At 38.4% G+C, this 16,244-nt stretch overlaps 1 protein-coding gene across 1 annotated transcript in view; it reads left to right on the top strand.

Moving 5' to 3' along the window:
• pwp2h (PWP2 small subunit processome component) overlaps positions 1–16,244 on the top strand; it is a 104,728-nt gene that overhangs the window by 45,767 nt on the left and 42,717 nt on the right. The window contains exons 10-13 of the mRNA XM_034010878.3: positions 6,231–6,367; positions 6,718–6,866; positions 10,035–10,182; positions 10,596–10,746. Of these exons, the coding sequence (XP_033866769.3) occupies positions 6,231–6,367; positions 6,718–6,866; positions 10,035–10,182; positions 10,596–10,746 (585 nt within the window). The remainder of the gene's footprint in view (positions 1–6,230; positions 6,368–6,717; positions 6,867–10,034; positions 10,183–10,595; positions 10,747–16,244) is intronic.

The following is a 16,244-nucleotide window of genomic DNA, read 5'->3' as shown; positions in this document are numbered from 1 at the left end:
CATAAGAACATAAGAACATAAGAAAGTTTACAAACGAGAGGAGGCCATTCAGCCCATCTTGCTCGTTTGGTTGTTAGTAGCTTATTGATCCCAGAATCTCATCAAGCAGCTTCTTGAAGGGTCCCAGGGTGTCAGCTTCAACCTCCGCTAAGCCACTCTCTGCCATTAGTGTACCGACAGACCCAACAAAGCTCATCAGAAGGTGCATGCCTCCAAGTTTTAGCACACCATCAGAGAATCTTTCTGGGTACACCCACATTACATGTAGAACAACTCTGTAAAGCTTTTGGTCACATGTGAATACATTCACCTCCTGACCAGCCATTTTAGTCAGGCGCTGGGCTTCATTGTATCAGGATCGGAAGGGGTCATGTCAATAAGTGGCTGATATGTCGCAGAGGTCTTGGTTTTAAGACTGCACTACTTTCAAGTATTGTAGTCATGAATTCAGGGAGCTTATCATTTGAAAGTATCTCCTTGACAAAGAGAATATTATTCTCTTTACTTTCTTGGCAGACCCAACACAGTTACACAATACTCTCAAAGGTGACGGTGAATTCAAAGCTGCATTTTTAGGTATTGGGGGCTTCTCAGGTCCATGATATCATACTCTGGGTTGTGACATGTCTCGTTTTTTATTTGTTTGATTGCTGAGCTAACATTGGATTCTACAGATTCAGTGTTATATTATTTTGTTTGCGCCACAAGCACAGCTAGTGAATGTGTCGATTGCTTTCCATTCTGAGATGAAATTTCAGCATTAAAGTTGTCAACTACAACTTGAGTAAATCATGTGTCACCATCAGTAATGCCTGATAATTCATAATTGTCTGAAGCAGCATGGGCTGCTGATTTTTCAAACCTTAGTATTTCATCGTGGGTACAAACCACCTGAAAGTTGTGCATGAAGCACTCTTTAGAATAGCACATCTTTGCCTAACCCAATCTGTAGGTGTGTTAGACAAGGTGCCAGTAACCATGTTAACCATCAGTAATGCTGGGGGGGGGGGGGGTGTCATCAAGTTTTGGTGATTGTGAGTCAAAAAGTTCCATCAGTGTCTTGATGGTTGCCTGTCGAGCATCTTCTTTACTCAGACGTGCCTTGTAGTGCTCTCTCTCTCTTGGGATTGATTTGACCTTTTAATCTGCTTGCATACTTTTGCGATAGCAGCACGCAGGTCATAATCTCCTTCATCTGGTGCCAACCGCAGGACAGAAGAGGCTTTTGTGTGGAAGGCTATAATATTGGCATATCCAGGCAAAGGTAGCAGGAGGTCTTCATTGAATTGTTCAGTCAGTGTTTTGATTAAGTTTGGACGGCTCAGTTTAGACCCACCATTGTCCTGATATTGCCTATGCAATTCCACCGAGTTTCAGATATGTGCTTCATCCAATCTGAGGACTTTCACAATTTCCTTATATGGCTGATCATTGTCAGTTTCTGAACACTTGCCTGCATGTAGCACTACAGCAACTGCCCTTGGCGACATAAACTTATTACAGCAGTCAATGTGATATTTTGCATCCGCAGCATGTAAGTCACTCACTGCACCTACTAATCTTACCCTGACTTGAGATGCCCAATCATCATTTTTCATTGCATGCGTCGAGAAGTACTTCTTTGATGAACTTCTTCACTGTCTTGCGTTCCAGCTGATGAAAGAGATATGCTGGCCTCCACCGGTCTGGATGCTTTCTGTCCTTTTCCAATATGAAGTCCTCTCCATTTAGTTTTTGAAAACTAAATGCAGAAATGTCAAATCGACGGAGTCTCCTGACATTTTGGTCACTGGATTCACCATCTGATGAATGCTTTGTGTATCTTTTCAAATGACTTTTGAAACACAACTTTTATGATAGTATTTCAAGTTGGTCATTTTCATCTAATTGCTTCTGGAGTTCAGTATGCTTTCTATCGTCCTAATCCTTGCTGCAATTGTATTCTCTGTGGTCCGGCAACTGTATGCTTGTCTGACCTGCCAGCACAGTCAAACTTCCACTCAAAGTAACAACTGTCTGCCATCTCAGCTACTTTGCTACCAGTTGAAAAAGAGTAGTATTTATTTTAATTACATCTATACAAAAACAAATCCATAATACACTAGCTACAGCCCTAATAAATATTTACCTTGCTAACAAGAAGGGTGCTGATATCTGCTAATCCAGAATATGTCACATAACATTTAACACATTTAAGAAGATGAAGATGTAATATAAAATAAATATGACTCACCGAATTCCACCAGTCTTTTTTTTCCTCCTCTTGTTAGTCTTGCTCCTGGCTGCCTTATCATATCAGTGACCTTATTTCCGTTGTGAGAAACTATTTGTTGTGAGAATTTCGTTGTGTTGTGGTTAGTTTTTTTATTTTGTGTCCTCAAAATATTTGTTTTAAAAATAGTTGTTGCCTCAATTTTTTTGTGTTTTCAAAATACTGGGTCACAAAGATGCAATACTATATATAATATGTAATCATTCTTCCAAAATCTATTGAGAAATGATGTAAAGTTAAAAAATATGCACCAAAACCTGTTTTCTTTACTATATTGAGAGTGTACCTTGTATCACGACATCACAGCAAGTCCAAAACCGCGCAGACATCACCGCGCTGACCATTACAGCGACTGCACATAACAGCGCTACGACATCACTGCACCAAACTACAATTCAATTCCCAGAAGACTCTGCGAAGTTCACAAACACGTCACTTACCAGGAACTGCCTCCGCCCCCCTCAGTATGCAGGTTTTAATATAGCAGTGTCAGTGAGACTCGTATTGCACAATTGCAAAGCAGTTGCAGACCAGGTTTGATGAAGATATCTGTAGATCGAAACGTTGATCTTGGGTATAATAAAAAAATATAAACACTTTGGAGCATAATATATGTGTGCGTTTAACTTTAAAATCTTTCTACCCTGCACCTTGAGAGACTTTGGAGGTGTGTGTGTTTTAGAACATAAGAAAGTTTACAAACGAGAGGAGGACATTCAGCCCATCTTGCTCGTTTGGTTGTTAGTAGCTTATTGATCCCAGAATCTCATCAAGCAGCTTCTTGAAGGATCCCAGGGTGTCAGCTTCAACAACATTACTGGGGAGTTGGTTCCAGACCCTCACAATTCTCTGTGTAAAAAAGTCCTCCTATTTTCTGTTCTGAATGCCCCTTTATCTAATTTCCATTTGTGACCCCTGGTTCTTGTTTCTTTTTTTTAGGTCAAAAAAGTCCCCTGGGTCAACATTGTCAATACCTTTTAGGATTTTGAATGCTTGAATCAGATCGCCGCGTAGTCTTCTTTGTTCAAGACTGAATAGATTCAATTCTTTTAGCCTGTTTGCATACGACATGCCTTTTAAACCCGGGATAATTCTGGTTGCTCTTCTTTGCACTCTTTCTAGAGAAGCAATATCCTTTTTGTAACGAGGTGACCAGAACTGAACACAATATTCTAGGTGAGGTCTTACTAATGCATTGTAAAGTTTTAACATTACTTCCCTTGATTTAAATTCAACACTTCTCACAATATATCCGAGCATCTTGTTAGCCTTTTTTATGCTTCCCCACATTGTCTAGATGAAGCCATTTCTGAGTCCACATAAACTCCTAGGTCTTTTTCATAGTTCCCTTCTTCAATTTCAGTATCTCCCATATGATATTTAGAATGCACATTTTTTTGCCTGCATGCGATACTTTACACTTTTCTCTATTAAATGTCATTTGCCATGTGTCTGCCCAGTTCTGAATGCTGTCTAGATCATTTTGAATGACCTTTACTGCTGCAACAGTGTTTGCCACTCCTCCTATTTTTGTCGTCTGCAAATTTAACAAGTTTGCTTACTATACCAGAATCTAAATCATTAATGTAGATTAGGAATAGCAGAGGACCTAATACTGATCCCTGTGGTACACGTGTCTTAGTACACAGTAAATTTCAAAGTAAGCAAACTGTTTGGTTTTTGCAATAATTTCTAGTGGTGAAAGACAGAACCAGACACCAGTGAAACACAGAAATTATATTTGAGGCACAAAAACAAACAATGTCACATTTTATATAGACACCATAATACCAAGTGAGACAGAAGAAAAAAAATGTGAAGAAATTTCTAAATTAGACATAAGAAGCAGTATTAATTGATAGTAAATTTGAATACAAACATGGTAAGCCATAAGCTGTATTTTGTTTTCTATTTATTTTTCATGTGTTCCATTTTTTCTTTTGCATTTTATACAAAAAACCCCCCAGAAAAACACACATTGTTTCAAAAAATATTCATGGAACTAACCAGTCCTTACATTTATTTTCAGTCTTCCAAGATTCTGAGCAGACATACATTGCCATGTCGTTGTTTCTCATTAACTACCACTTCTTTAGGAGATTAACATGAGCTACTATAGGAAATCAGGAGTAGCTTCCCTTTTTGGCCGGTGCTTGCAATCTGCCACAAAACACTGCAATACACGGATTACTAGAAATCACATTCATGTTTATGTAGTACCATGTACAAGGGTAAAAGTTATTACCATAGATTGCATACACTCGATTTAAGACTTTCAATGTAATAAAGTGGTATCTCAATTATGCCAGAACATGTCGCCACGAGAGCCACTCACCTCGATGAGCCAATTATACAGCTGGTGTGCGTAGGAGACATAGTAAAAAGTTTCAAAGTGAAAGCAAACACAGAGTTAACCCATTCATTAATGCTCCATTTTGAGGTGTCTCCTCTAATCAGTACTTTCTGTTTTATACATGTTAACCACTCCCTAATCCATGTGCATGCATTTCCTTGAATCCCTACTGCGTTCAGTTTGAGAATTAATCTTTTATGTGGAACTTTGTCAAAAGCTTTCTGGAAATCTAAATAAACCATTTCGTATGGTTTGCAGTTATCCATTGTCAATGTTGCATCCTCAAAAAAGTCAAGCAGGTTAGTTAAACACGATCTCCCTTTCCTAAAACCATGCTGACTGTCTCCCAGGATATTGTAATTGGTAATTGGTAATTTTCCATTTTAGATCTTATTATAGTTTCCATAAGTTTCCATATAATAGAAGTCAGGCTTATTGGTCTGTAGTTACCTGGTTCGGTTTTGTCTCCCTTTTTGTGGATCGGTATTACGTTTGCAATTTTCCAGTCTGTTGGTACAACCCCTGTGTCAAGAGACTGTTGCATGATCTTGGTTAGCGGTTTGTAAAAAACTTCTTTCATTTTCACATATTTTCACATATTTTATTGAAGCAATACTAGCGATACAGGTTCTCCCCCAGTGCTTTGTTTTACCCTGCACCAATGCACGGAGGCTGCATATAAAGAGGTGCTACGTGGAATGATCTGGTAGTGGATTTTAAACAACTTTTGTTTAAGTAATAGGCATTATACAAATCAAGAGATCACATTTTGCAGTGACATTTAATGTGTGATTTATAGTATTCAAATATTGTCAAACGGTTTAACAGAGAAAAAATGAAAAAAACACCTGACAGTGCGTGAATGCTGCCTGACAAACCTTCGAATTCCTGGCTAGCGAACAAACCTTTGAACCTTTGAACACAGCCCTACACCTTATCATTTTCTATAGTCAAACACTAAGAAAAATTAAATAGATAATTTATTTCCTTGGATTACTTTTCTTGAAAATCTCAATCTTGATTGCGATAAAGCCCCAGGCTAAAGTACAAAAAGTCAGCCAAAACAAATGCAGTATCTAAAAAATAAATAAATTATAAGAGCCATTTTTTGGGGGCAGCAGTGTGGAGTAGTGGTTAGGGCTCTGACCGGAGGGTCGTGGGTTCATAGGGGACACTGCTGCTGTACCCTTGAGCAAGGTACTTTACCTACATTGCTCCAGTAAAAACCCAACTGTATAAATGAGTAATTGTATGTAAAAATAATGTGATATCTTGTAACAATTGTAAGTCGCCCTGGATAAGGGTGTCTGCTAAGAAATAAATAATAATAATAATAATAATAATAATAATTATAGCCACAATAACCCACCTCAGGGTGTGCGGTAAGACACCCAGGCGTGCGTTAAATATGTCTTGCTGCATACCCTGTCGTGGATTATTTGTTCTTTGTTTCCAGTGGCATTCAACAAAGGTTAACAGTACAGTATCAAAAACTTTATCATAATCTGTAGTTTTAACAACTGTGAATGAGATGCTGAATTCCAGTAGGACTATGTACTGTATGAAGTCAATTTAATTAGCTTGTTTTGCTGTGCTGTGTTTCAGGTCTAGGTCAGCTGCTCGTTTGGGAGTGGCAGAGCGAGTCTTTTGTTCTTAAACAGCAAGGCCATTTCAACAACATGGTGGCTCTGGCATATTCACCTGATGGGCAGTACATTGCCACAGGAGGGGACGATGGCAAAGTAAGTATCACCAGTGCCTTGCTTCTACTAAAAATCCTGCCTGATTTATATAGGATGTCAATTTGCACAAGAGATGGAATAAATGGATCTAACTTTCTAAGCATTATTTCTGGGTTTGTTCTCCCTTTGATGAAACCAGTATATATAACCTTCCTAAATATAAAACTGATGTCTACCATGATAAAATGAAATTATTTCTTCATTTGAACCCATTGGTATGTGTATTCTGCAACTACTGTGTAGGGCAACACAATGAAAAAATACTGCGTAAGTAACAAATGCCATTACAGTAATTTTTCACTACATCATTATTTCTCGTATATTAGCTTTTTATTGTTTCCTTCCCACAGGTCAAAGTGTGGAACACAAACAGTGGCTTCTGTTTTGTCACTTTTACAGACCACACCAGCAGCGTCACTGCAGTCACCTTTAACTCGACAGGTTTTGTGATTGTGAGCGCATCACTAGATGGCACAGTCAGGGCTTTCGATCTTCACAGGCAAGTCCTTTACCTGCACCCCCTTGCTGTTTTTATGCCTTTTCACCAATTATAACGAAGTATGTATATGTATGTATCAGTTGTAACGCGTCACCAAAATTGGGAAGCAAGTCTTTGACATGCCAAGCTCGAGTCGAGTCACTTCGAGTCATTAGTTCTGACCAGTGCTTAATTTGTAAAGAAAGAGGTGCCGGGGCGCCAGCAATGATAATAATACCGTTCTTAAGAAACACACATTCAAAATCATAAGACGTTTATTTGAAAGAGTATTGTACGTACTAGTGTTAGATGTTTACAATCACATATTCTACATCATATACAAAGTAGTAGTACATGCAGAACAATTAATTAAAAGCAACCACAGGAGAAATAATAAATAAAAACAAAATGCCTGTATACGTGTGTTACGGTTTTCCATTTAAATGGTTTTAAAAAATGAACAAATTAAAAGGCATTCAGAGGACTCCAGAAGGACAACATTCATTTAAAAAAAAAAAAATCGCACCCCAACACGAACATTGGTTTGACCCACGGTCTGCACTATCAGAAATGTGTTTGCAACAGAAGCCGCTGGTAGATTACAAAACCGATTAATTAAACTTAGGCTAGGTAGTTGTTATCTTAGTATGTTTTTATTCTCTATTAATTAAATTATATTCATTGAAAAAGGCAAGAGAGAACCAGATAGAAATATTTTTTTATTCTTTTGGTTTAATATAATATAGCAGGCTAATGTTCCTATTGAAGTAGGCTACAATATCTTTTTTTCATTAAAAAGTTGTCGTTGTTCTTTGTTGAAATTAATGTTCAGCTTTCATATTTTGTTGTGTAATACTCATTTAATCAAACCAAGTAGTGTAAGAAGTTGCTTGTATCGTTCATGACGTTTTTCAAATCAAGTAAGCTTATTTGTTCATAAAAAACATCAATAGAGTTGCAGCAGGTGTTATCTTACTTAAAGGCACTCAAGCTGAAATCGTAAAGTAATTTAAAGTAGGATACAAAGTGGCAGCACACACGCAAGAGCTTGCAGACTTGATATGACTGTGTTGAGAATTTAAAAAGAAAGCATTTTATAAGATTTTTAACTAGAGGTACTAGGAATATGACTCTGCACGCCCAGAGGTTCCTGAGCTGGACCCCGGCACAAATTAAGCACGGGTTCTGACAGTTCAAGATATCTTGATTTAATCAGATGTGTTTTACAGGAGATTAGCAATCCATACATAAAAATACAAAATTAGGATGCACAATAATGTGGTCATACTTGCCCCACTTATGTTCACCATTAAAAGTCCACGGTTTCTGCTTTGTTTTCATCTTTCCATTTTAGTGAATTTGATTCCTTGATCTATTTATAAGCACATTTTGCCACTGTATAAAGACCCCTTTCTCTGTGCTCATTTGGGTAGGGTGTTTAGTAATGACTGATACCACAAAACAAAAAACATATCTAATATTTTCTCACTTCTCAACACTGACACTCCCCCTTATAGTTTTGTTTCAGATAAATTAACCAAATGAAAGGAAATTTGGTGGTATTTAGTTTCATTTTGAAATATTAATTCAAGGTTTTAACACATAGGAGACAAATAGAAAAATAAAGGAACTGAGGCAAAATTTTATATAATTTACAACAACATGGAATCTGTACTACATCTCTATTGTAAGCTGAGCTATGGAGTGTCTTTTTGCATTAAATGTCAACTAGTCATTTTTAAGTAACAGATACTGTTTCACAAAAGCACAACACATCGTAAAAAGGTGTCTGTTGGAGTCCTAATGGCAGAACAAACATAATACTGTACTGAAAAAAAGTACAAAAACAAATGAATCTTTTAAACTTTCTCTCCAGTCACATCTTACACTTAATATACATACAACTTTAAGTTAAAGTTTCATGTATGTGTATGTGTTAAAGTACAAGACGTGACCACAAAGAAAGAAAAGAAAAACATTTTAAGCCTTAGTTAAAGTCTATAACGAAGACTTTTAACATAACCCTCGAGTTTCACAGACCCTGATTAGCACTGGCCTTGGACTACCTAATATTAGTTTAGGTAAACTTCCAAATGTTTGTAGTTTTTATTAGTTTGCATTAGCTTAACACTGTACTGTAAACAATGTTTTATTCAGAATTGGATTTAAAGGGAAATTTAAAAATAGCTACAAAACACGAACTCCCTTAAAAGATATGGTGTCCATAAATAAATAGATACAATACATACAGCCATACATACAACCATACATACATTCATTAAATAGAGAATAGTGAGCACCAAATACTTCCCAAATTATTTACTTGTCAAGCTTTCACTAGGCAAAATTTTACTTATTAGAAACATTTAAATGCATTCATTACCTTTATTTGTGTGCTAACAAAACCTGAAAAATAACTCCTAATCAGTGCTTTTTCTGCCTTGTTGTTTTTTTAAATATCGAATATCGACTACCACTCATTTTGGAAAAATACCGCAGTTGCATTGTGCCTGAGTTTTTGATTAATTCAGATTCTCATTTTAGCTGTTGAAAAAAACTAAAAATCTACCGGTATAAATTAGTGGCAGTTACTGGTGCTGTGTTTTGAATGCAGTTTATTCATATTGTTGCTTTACAGTGCTGGCAGGATGCAGCCTGCTTGTTTCTCTCCCAGTTGACTATAGTTATTAAAAGCAAACTCCACTACGCATGTACTTTTAGTATATTCTCCATGTTTTGTTTTTTCGTGTCTGTGACAACTCAAAAATCACTATTTTCCTCAGGATTTTCTATGATCAGAAATCTGTCTTTGCTTCCCACCTACACATTTTGATTCTGGGGCTTTCTGCTGCTTGCAACGTTATGATTGCAGAATGGTGCTATAGGCTAGAAAGGTGTTTTCTATTTCCTTAGCAATGGTCTTAACCATGGCATTTACCTGTTTATGTGCAAAATGACAAGATGACTGCGTATGTTAGAGAGGGGCTGCATGTATTGAAAATTAAATGTTTGTTATTGATTTTATCATAAAGACAATGACTTGAGTCAGATGGAGACTTTTCAGCAGGGAGTCGAGTCTTTGCTTGCAGGGACTCGAGTCAAGTCGAGTCACGAAAAATTGTAACTTGATTCCGAGTCGAGTCATTGACTCGTCATTACAACTCTGGTATGTATATTCTGCCTTTTCAGGTACCGGAACTTCCGCACATTCACTTCCCCAAGGCCCACCCAGTTCTCCTGTCTGGCTATTGACGCGAGTGGTGAGATAGTGAGCGCTGGCTCCCAGGGCTCATTCGAAGTTTATATCTGGTCCATGCAGACTGGTCGACTGCTGGAAGTAAGTATAATAATTCAATTTAGTGCCCACGAAAAGATAACGAGCAGTTATTCTGACTACAGTAGAACATGATACATGACCAATACTAGACAAGCTTTCAATAATGGTTCAGTACTGAACTTGTGGTCTGAGGGAAAATTATGTGGACACTTTGAGTTAGAACATAAGAAAGTTTACAAACGAGAGGAGGCCATTCGGCCCATCTTGCTTGTTTTGGTTGTTAGTAGTTTATTGATCCCAGAATCTCATCAAGCAGCTTCTTGAAGGATCCCAGGGTGTCAGCTTCAACAACATTACTGGGGAGTTGGTTCCAGACCCTCACAAATTGTAGGTGGTTGTCAAGGCAATCAGCCAATGGAGGTACTTTGCAGTTGTAATTTAAAAAAGATATATTAAAAGACTGTCATTTGCAGGTTCTAGCTGGGCATGAAGGCCCAATCAGCAACTTGAGTTTCAACCCTGTGCAAGGCATTTTGGCCAGTGCCTCTTGGGACAAGACTGTAAAGATTTGGGATATGTATGATAGCTGGAAAACTAAAGAAACACTCATGTTAACCTCTGACGGTAAGTGTCTGCAAACCTATTCTTTCTGACTAAATTTCGTTAGCTGTGGTGCGGCAACGCAAAAATGTTGCAGCTTTACAATCCTGTTTTTTCTGACCAAATTAAATCAGCTGCACTTCATTAGTCCTGCCAACGTAGTAAAAGCAAATGCATTAAACAGACCAGCAGGAAGCCCTGAGGCCAATCATGCGTAATTTCAGAGTGTTGCTAAAAGGCACATGGTTTGGAGTTCTGTTCCTAGTCAACTGATTGTTCACGCTCATTCAAACGGGAAGAGGTAGTGAATTAGTGTAGTTATTGAACTAAAATCAATATAGCAGGCTCTATAAAAAGTGCTTACAAGTATAAATACCTCACAAAACACTCGCCCTTTAAGCATACAGGAAAAGATCAGTCCAGCAAGAATCTCAAATGATCTGCAGCTTAATTATAATATTAATGTAAATATGTATTTATACTACAGGTACAGTATACAGTATTTACAAAAAATATATTACGGTTTAAGTAAAAATAAATCTAATTTCATTTTCAATATGGATGATACTAGTCTCTTTGTGCACATTTGAGACCACACTTGCATTTTAAGCTGCCGACATTGCTGCGCACGCACAGAAACGTTTAATTGCGTGATAATGGACAATTAGTTGTTTATAGTTAAAGAATATTAACTGAAATTGTAACCCGGTACAGCCCTGTAACACCTGTGTGTAAGTCACCTTGGATAAAAACATAATATTGATGATGATGAAACCGGTATCAAAGTTACATGCGTAAAAAGTTTGCTAAATGTAGGGCCTGTATATATACAGTGTTACCCTGTTATTACGCGACTCGTTATAGTGCGGAATCAGTTATAACATGGTAAGGTCAAGTCTCCCATTTCCCCCATAATGCAATTTGACTCACAAATGTTTTATTGTTGTTTTACATTACCATATTTAAACCCATTTAAGTGGAAACCTGTAGTACTTGCTTACGCTGTATTTTTTTTCTAACAATTACGAAACAATACAAGTGTGTACAAATTCTTAGATTCTGTGTTATTTGTTTACAGTTTACAATATTTATTATAATATGGAATAGCGGTTTCTATTATGCTGTATATATTGTAACAACCTGGGATTTATACTGTTACACGACTGGTCTACAGTTTACTGGTCTGTCTGTGTATGTCTGTGTGTGTGTGTGTAAGTGGCGAAGCGATAAGCTTGCCTCGGTCGGGATTGATTGACGTCCGGGTAGACGGGGACATAAAAGCCCACATCAACGCGGACAGAGCTGACAGCGGAGTGTGAATGAGCAAGACTTTGTTGTTTTTGGTGTGGCCCAGGCTGACGGGCCGGGAATAATCGTCCCAATAAACCGTGGATTCGAGTACCTGCAAATTGTGTGTGTCTCCTTCCTTCATTTCCCACAGTACGCTACAATATTAATCTGGCCTTTGTAAATCATTTCGGGAACAAAAATGCCAATATTTGTTGTAAGGTGAAACACAAATAACGCGGCCTCCAATTGTGTATGTATGTATATATACCAAAATGATCAATAAGAAAAAAGAAAAAAGAGAAAAGGATATTTCAGGTACTTAAAGGTAGAATAATTGATTACAAATCAATTATTAGGACGTTTCGGACTACAAGTCCTTCATCGGCTGAATACAAATAAACAGTGCTTTTAAGAAGTTGATAAAAAACAAACAAGTAGTCTTTTAAACAAAATTTCAGGATGATGATGATGATGATGATGATGATGATGATGACCTCAGAATAGAATGTTCATTCATAATGGCTCCAAAGTGCCTAGTTTGAAAATAAGTTCACATTCTTTTTTGTTTCCTGGCAGCATTAGTTCATAGCATTGAACCATCCCACAAATTGTGACGTCTTCTATAGTGTGGTCATTTCTATTAAAATGTCTGGCGACAGGAAAGGTAGAGGTGTTAATTCATATACTTCTCAGATGTTCCACGAAGCGATCAGCCATGCGTCGTTTTGTTTTACCAATATATAGCTTGTTACATTTGATGCAGCCAATGCAATATACTATTCCTTTACTAGTGCAAGTAAAAGTATCATGGATAGTTAATGAGGATTTTGCTCCCTTAACTACTGTGTTGCTGTGAATGTATTTACAAGTAGCACAGCGTGACCTATTGCATGGAAACGTACCCTTAAGACTGTCCAGAATGGGTCGAATGTTACTGTGGACCAGATGCTCTCTAGATTTTTGTCTCTTCTGTATGACATTAGAGGAGGGTTATTGAAAATAGGAGCTGTAGAAGGATCATCTTGAAGAATGCTAAAATTTCTTTGTACGATGTGTTGTACTTTTTTGGTCATAGGATGATATGTAAGAACAAGGGGAATACGATTGTTGGTATTCTGTGTTTTGGTTTTGTACAAGGCATCCTTTCTGTTTATTGTCGATACACTTAACTGAGCTTCTCTAAGTATAGTGTCTGGAAAACCACGGTTTCTGAAAAATGCACACATGTCATTTGTTTTATTCAAAAAATCACTATCCTCACTGCAAATGCGTCTCAGTCTTAGTAATTGGGAGTATGGAATGGAGTTGCGACAAGCTATATATATATATATATATATATATATATATATATATATATATATATATATATATATATATATATATATATATATGCGCCCCATATGTCGACCTGTTCCTATCCAGTTTTAAATAACTTTAGCATAACAGAGGCAGAAGTGTTAAAGGGACTAGGAGCTCCTAAAATAAACAAATCCCCTGGGCCAGATGAGATCCTCCCAATAGTACTCAAAAAATGAAAAGTTATTTACAAACCGTTAACCAAGATCATGCAACAGTCTCTTGACACAGGTTGTACCGACAGACTGGAGAATTGCAAACAAAATACCGATCCACAAAAAGGGAGAAAAACCAAACCAGGTAACTACAGACCAATAAGCCTGACTTCTATTATATGTAAACTTATGTAAACTATAATAAGATCCAAAATGGAAAATTACCTGTATGATAACAGTATCCTGGGAGACAGTCAGCTTGGTTTTAGGAAAGGGAGATCGTGTCTAACTACCCTGCTTGATTTTTTTTGAGGATGCAACATCGACAATGGATAATTGCAAAGCATATGACATGGTTTATTTAGATTTCCAGAAAGCTTTTGACAAAGTCCAGCATAAAAGATTAATGCTCAAACTGAACGCAGTAGGGATTCAAGGAAATGAATGCACATGGATTAGGAAGTGGTTAACATGTAGAAAACAGAAAGTACTGATTAGAGGAGAAACCTCAAAATGGAGCGAGGTAACCAGTGGTGTTCCACGGGGATCAGTATTAGGTCAGTATTATTTAATGATTTAGATTCTAGTATAGTAAGCAAACTTGTTAAATTTGCAGACGACACAAAAATAGGAGGAGTGGCAAACACTGTTGCAGCAGCAAAGGTCATTCAAAGTGATCTAGACAGCATTCAGAACTGGGCAGACACATGGCAAATGACATAGATGAGAGCAGGATATTTGTTTATGCTTACTGTTGCATGCATGTACGTTTTAACCACCCAGCTACCCCTTTATTTTGGGATTTTTTTCCTTTTGCAGATTTTTCATTCTTAGCCTCAAATAAGCAATTTGGACAGTTTACAAAATGACGTTTGCCTTATTTTTTTTAAAATACACACTTTTTTATTATGAAAAGCAGAAATATATTATTTCAATAAAACTTAAATAACAAAACAGCAATGTGTTTACAATTGTAGCATTATAATATAGATCACAACATAACTTATTTTTTTTCCAATGGCAGCATTTTATAAGTATAAATAGTATTATTATTATTATTATTATTATTATTATTATTATTATTATTATTATTATTAATTTCTTAGCAGACGCCCTTATCCAGGGCGACTTACAATCGTAAGCAAATACATTTCAAGTGTTACAATACAAGTAATTCAATGAGAGCAAGAAATACAGTAACTTTTGTTCAAGTGTGACAAACCACAATTCAATAATACAGCAGATAATAGTGATAGTTACATCAGGATATGATTAAATAGTGATAGTTACATCAGGGTGTGATTAAATACAAAGTACTACAGGTTAAACACTTGGCAGATTACAGTATTCTGAAGTACAGGATTAAATGCAGTAAAATAGGGGGCAGATAAGAGCAAAATAAAGCACATTTACATGAAGGGTGGAGAAGGAGCGGGCTCTGGAGGCAGGGGAGCGTAGCGGAGGTAGAGCTAGTCTTCTAGTGCAGGCGGAGCGGAGAGGTCGAGTGGGGGTGTAGGGAGAGATGAGGGTCTGGAGGTAGCTGGGTGCAGTCTGGTCAAGGCATCTGTAGGCTAGTACAAGAGTCTTGAACTGGATGCGAGCGGTGATTGGGAGCCAGTGGAGCGAGCGGAGTAGTGGAGTAGCGTGGGCGAAGCGAGGCAGAGAGAACACCAGGCGGGCAGCAGAGTTCTGGATGAGCTGGAGCGGACGGGTGGCGGACGCAGGGAGGCCAGCCAGGAGGGAGTTGCAGTAGTCTAGGCGGGAGAGTACCAGGGCCTGGACCAGGAGCTGGGTAGCATAGTTGGTGAGGAAGGGTCGGATTCTTCGGATGTTGCTCAGGAAGAATCGGCAAGTGCGTGCCAGAGTGGAGATGTGCTGGGAATAAGAGAGGCAGGGGTCCAGGGTGACTCCAAGGTTTTTAGCTGAGGAAGAGGGAGAGAATGTGGTAGATTCCAGAGGAACAGAGATAGAGAGATCAGAGGAGGGGGAGGAGGAGGGAAAGAAAAGGAGGTCAGATTTAGAGAGGTTGAGTTTGAGGTGATGCGAGTGCATCCAGGAGGAAATAGCAGACAGACAGGTAGAGATACGGGAGGAGATGGTGGAGTCAGAGGTGGGGAAGGAGAGGAAAATCTGAGCATCATCAGCATAGAAATGGTATGAGAAACCATAGGATGCGATGAGGGGGCCCAGGGAGCAGGTGTAGAGAGAGAACAGGAGAGGACCCAAGACTGACCCTTGGGGGACTCCAGTTAAGAGAAGGTGAGGTGTGGAGGTTGCTCCACGCCAGGTTACCTGGTAAGTGCAGTTGGAGAGGTAGGAGGAGAACCAGGCCAGAGCAGTGCCAGAGATCCCCAGGTCAGCAAGAGATGATAGTAGAATAGAGTGATCAACAGTGTCAAAGGCAGCAGAGAGGTCGAGGAGAATTAGGACAGAGGAGAGAGAGGCAGCTCGGGCACACTTAAGTGAGTTGGTGACAGACAGGAGGGCGGTTTCAGTGGAGTGAGCAGAGCGGAAGCCAGATTGGAGAGGGTCAAGCAGAGAGTGGTTGGACAGGAAAGCAGAGAGCTGGCGGTGTACAGTCCGCTCAAGGGTTTTGGAGAGGAAGGGTAGGAGGGAGACAGGACGGTAGCTCTGGAGGGAGGTGGGGTCGAGGGTAGGTTTTTTGAGGAGGGGAGTGATAGAGGCTTTTTTGAAGGCAGAGGGAAAGATACCAGAAAGTAG

This window comes from Acipenser ruthenus, chromosome 8, assembly GCF_902713425.1.
Source record: "Acipenser ruthenus chromosome 8, fAciRut3.2 maternal haplotype, whole genome shotgun sequence".
In the NCBI taxonomy this organism is placed as follows: Eukaryota; Metazoa; Chordata; class Actinopteri; order Acipenseriformes; family Acipenseridae; genus Acipenser; species Acipenser ruthenus.
This window is presented reverse-complemented; position numbering and strand designations above follow the sequence as displayed.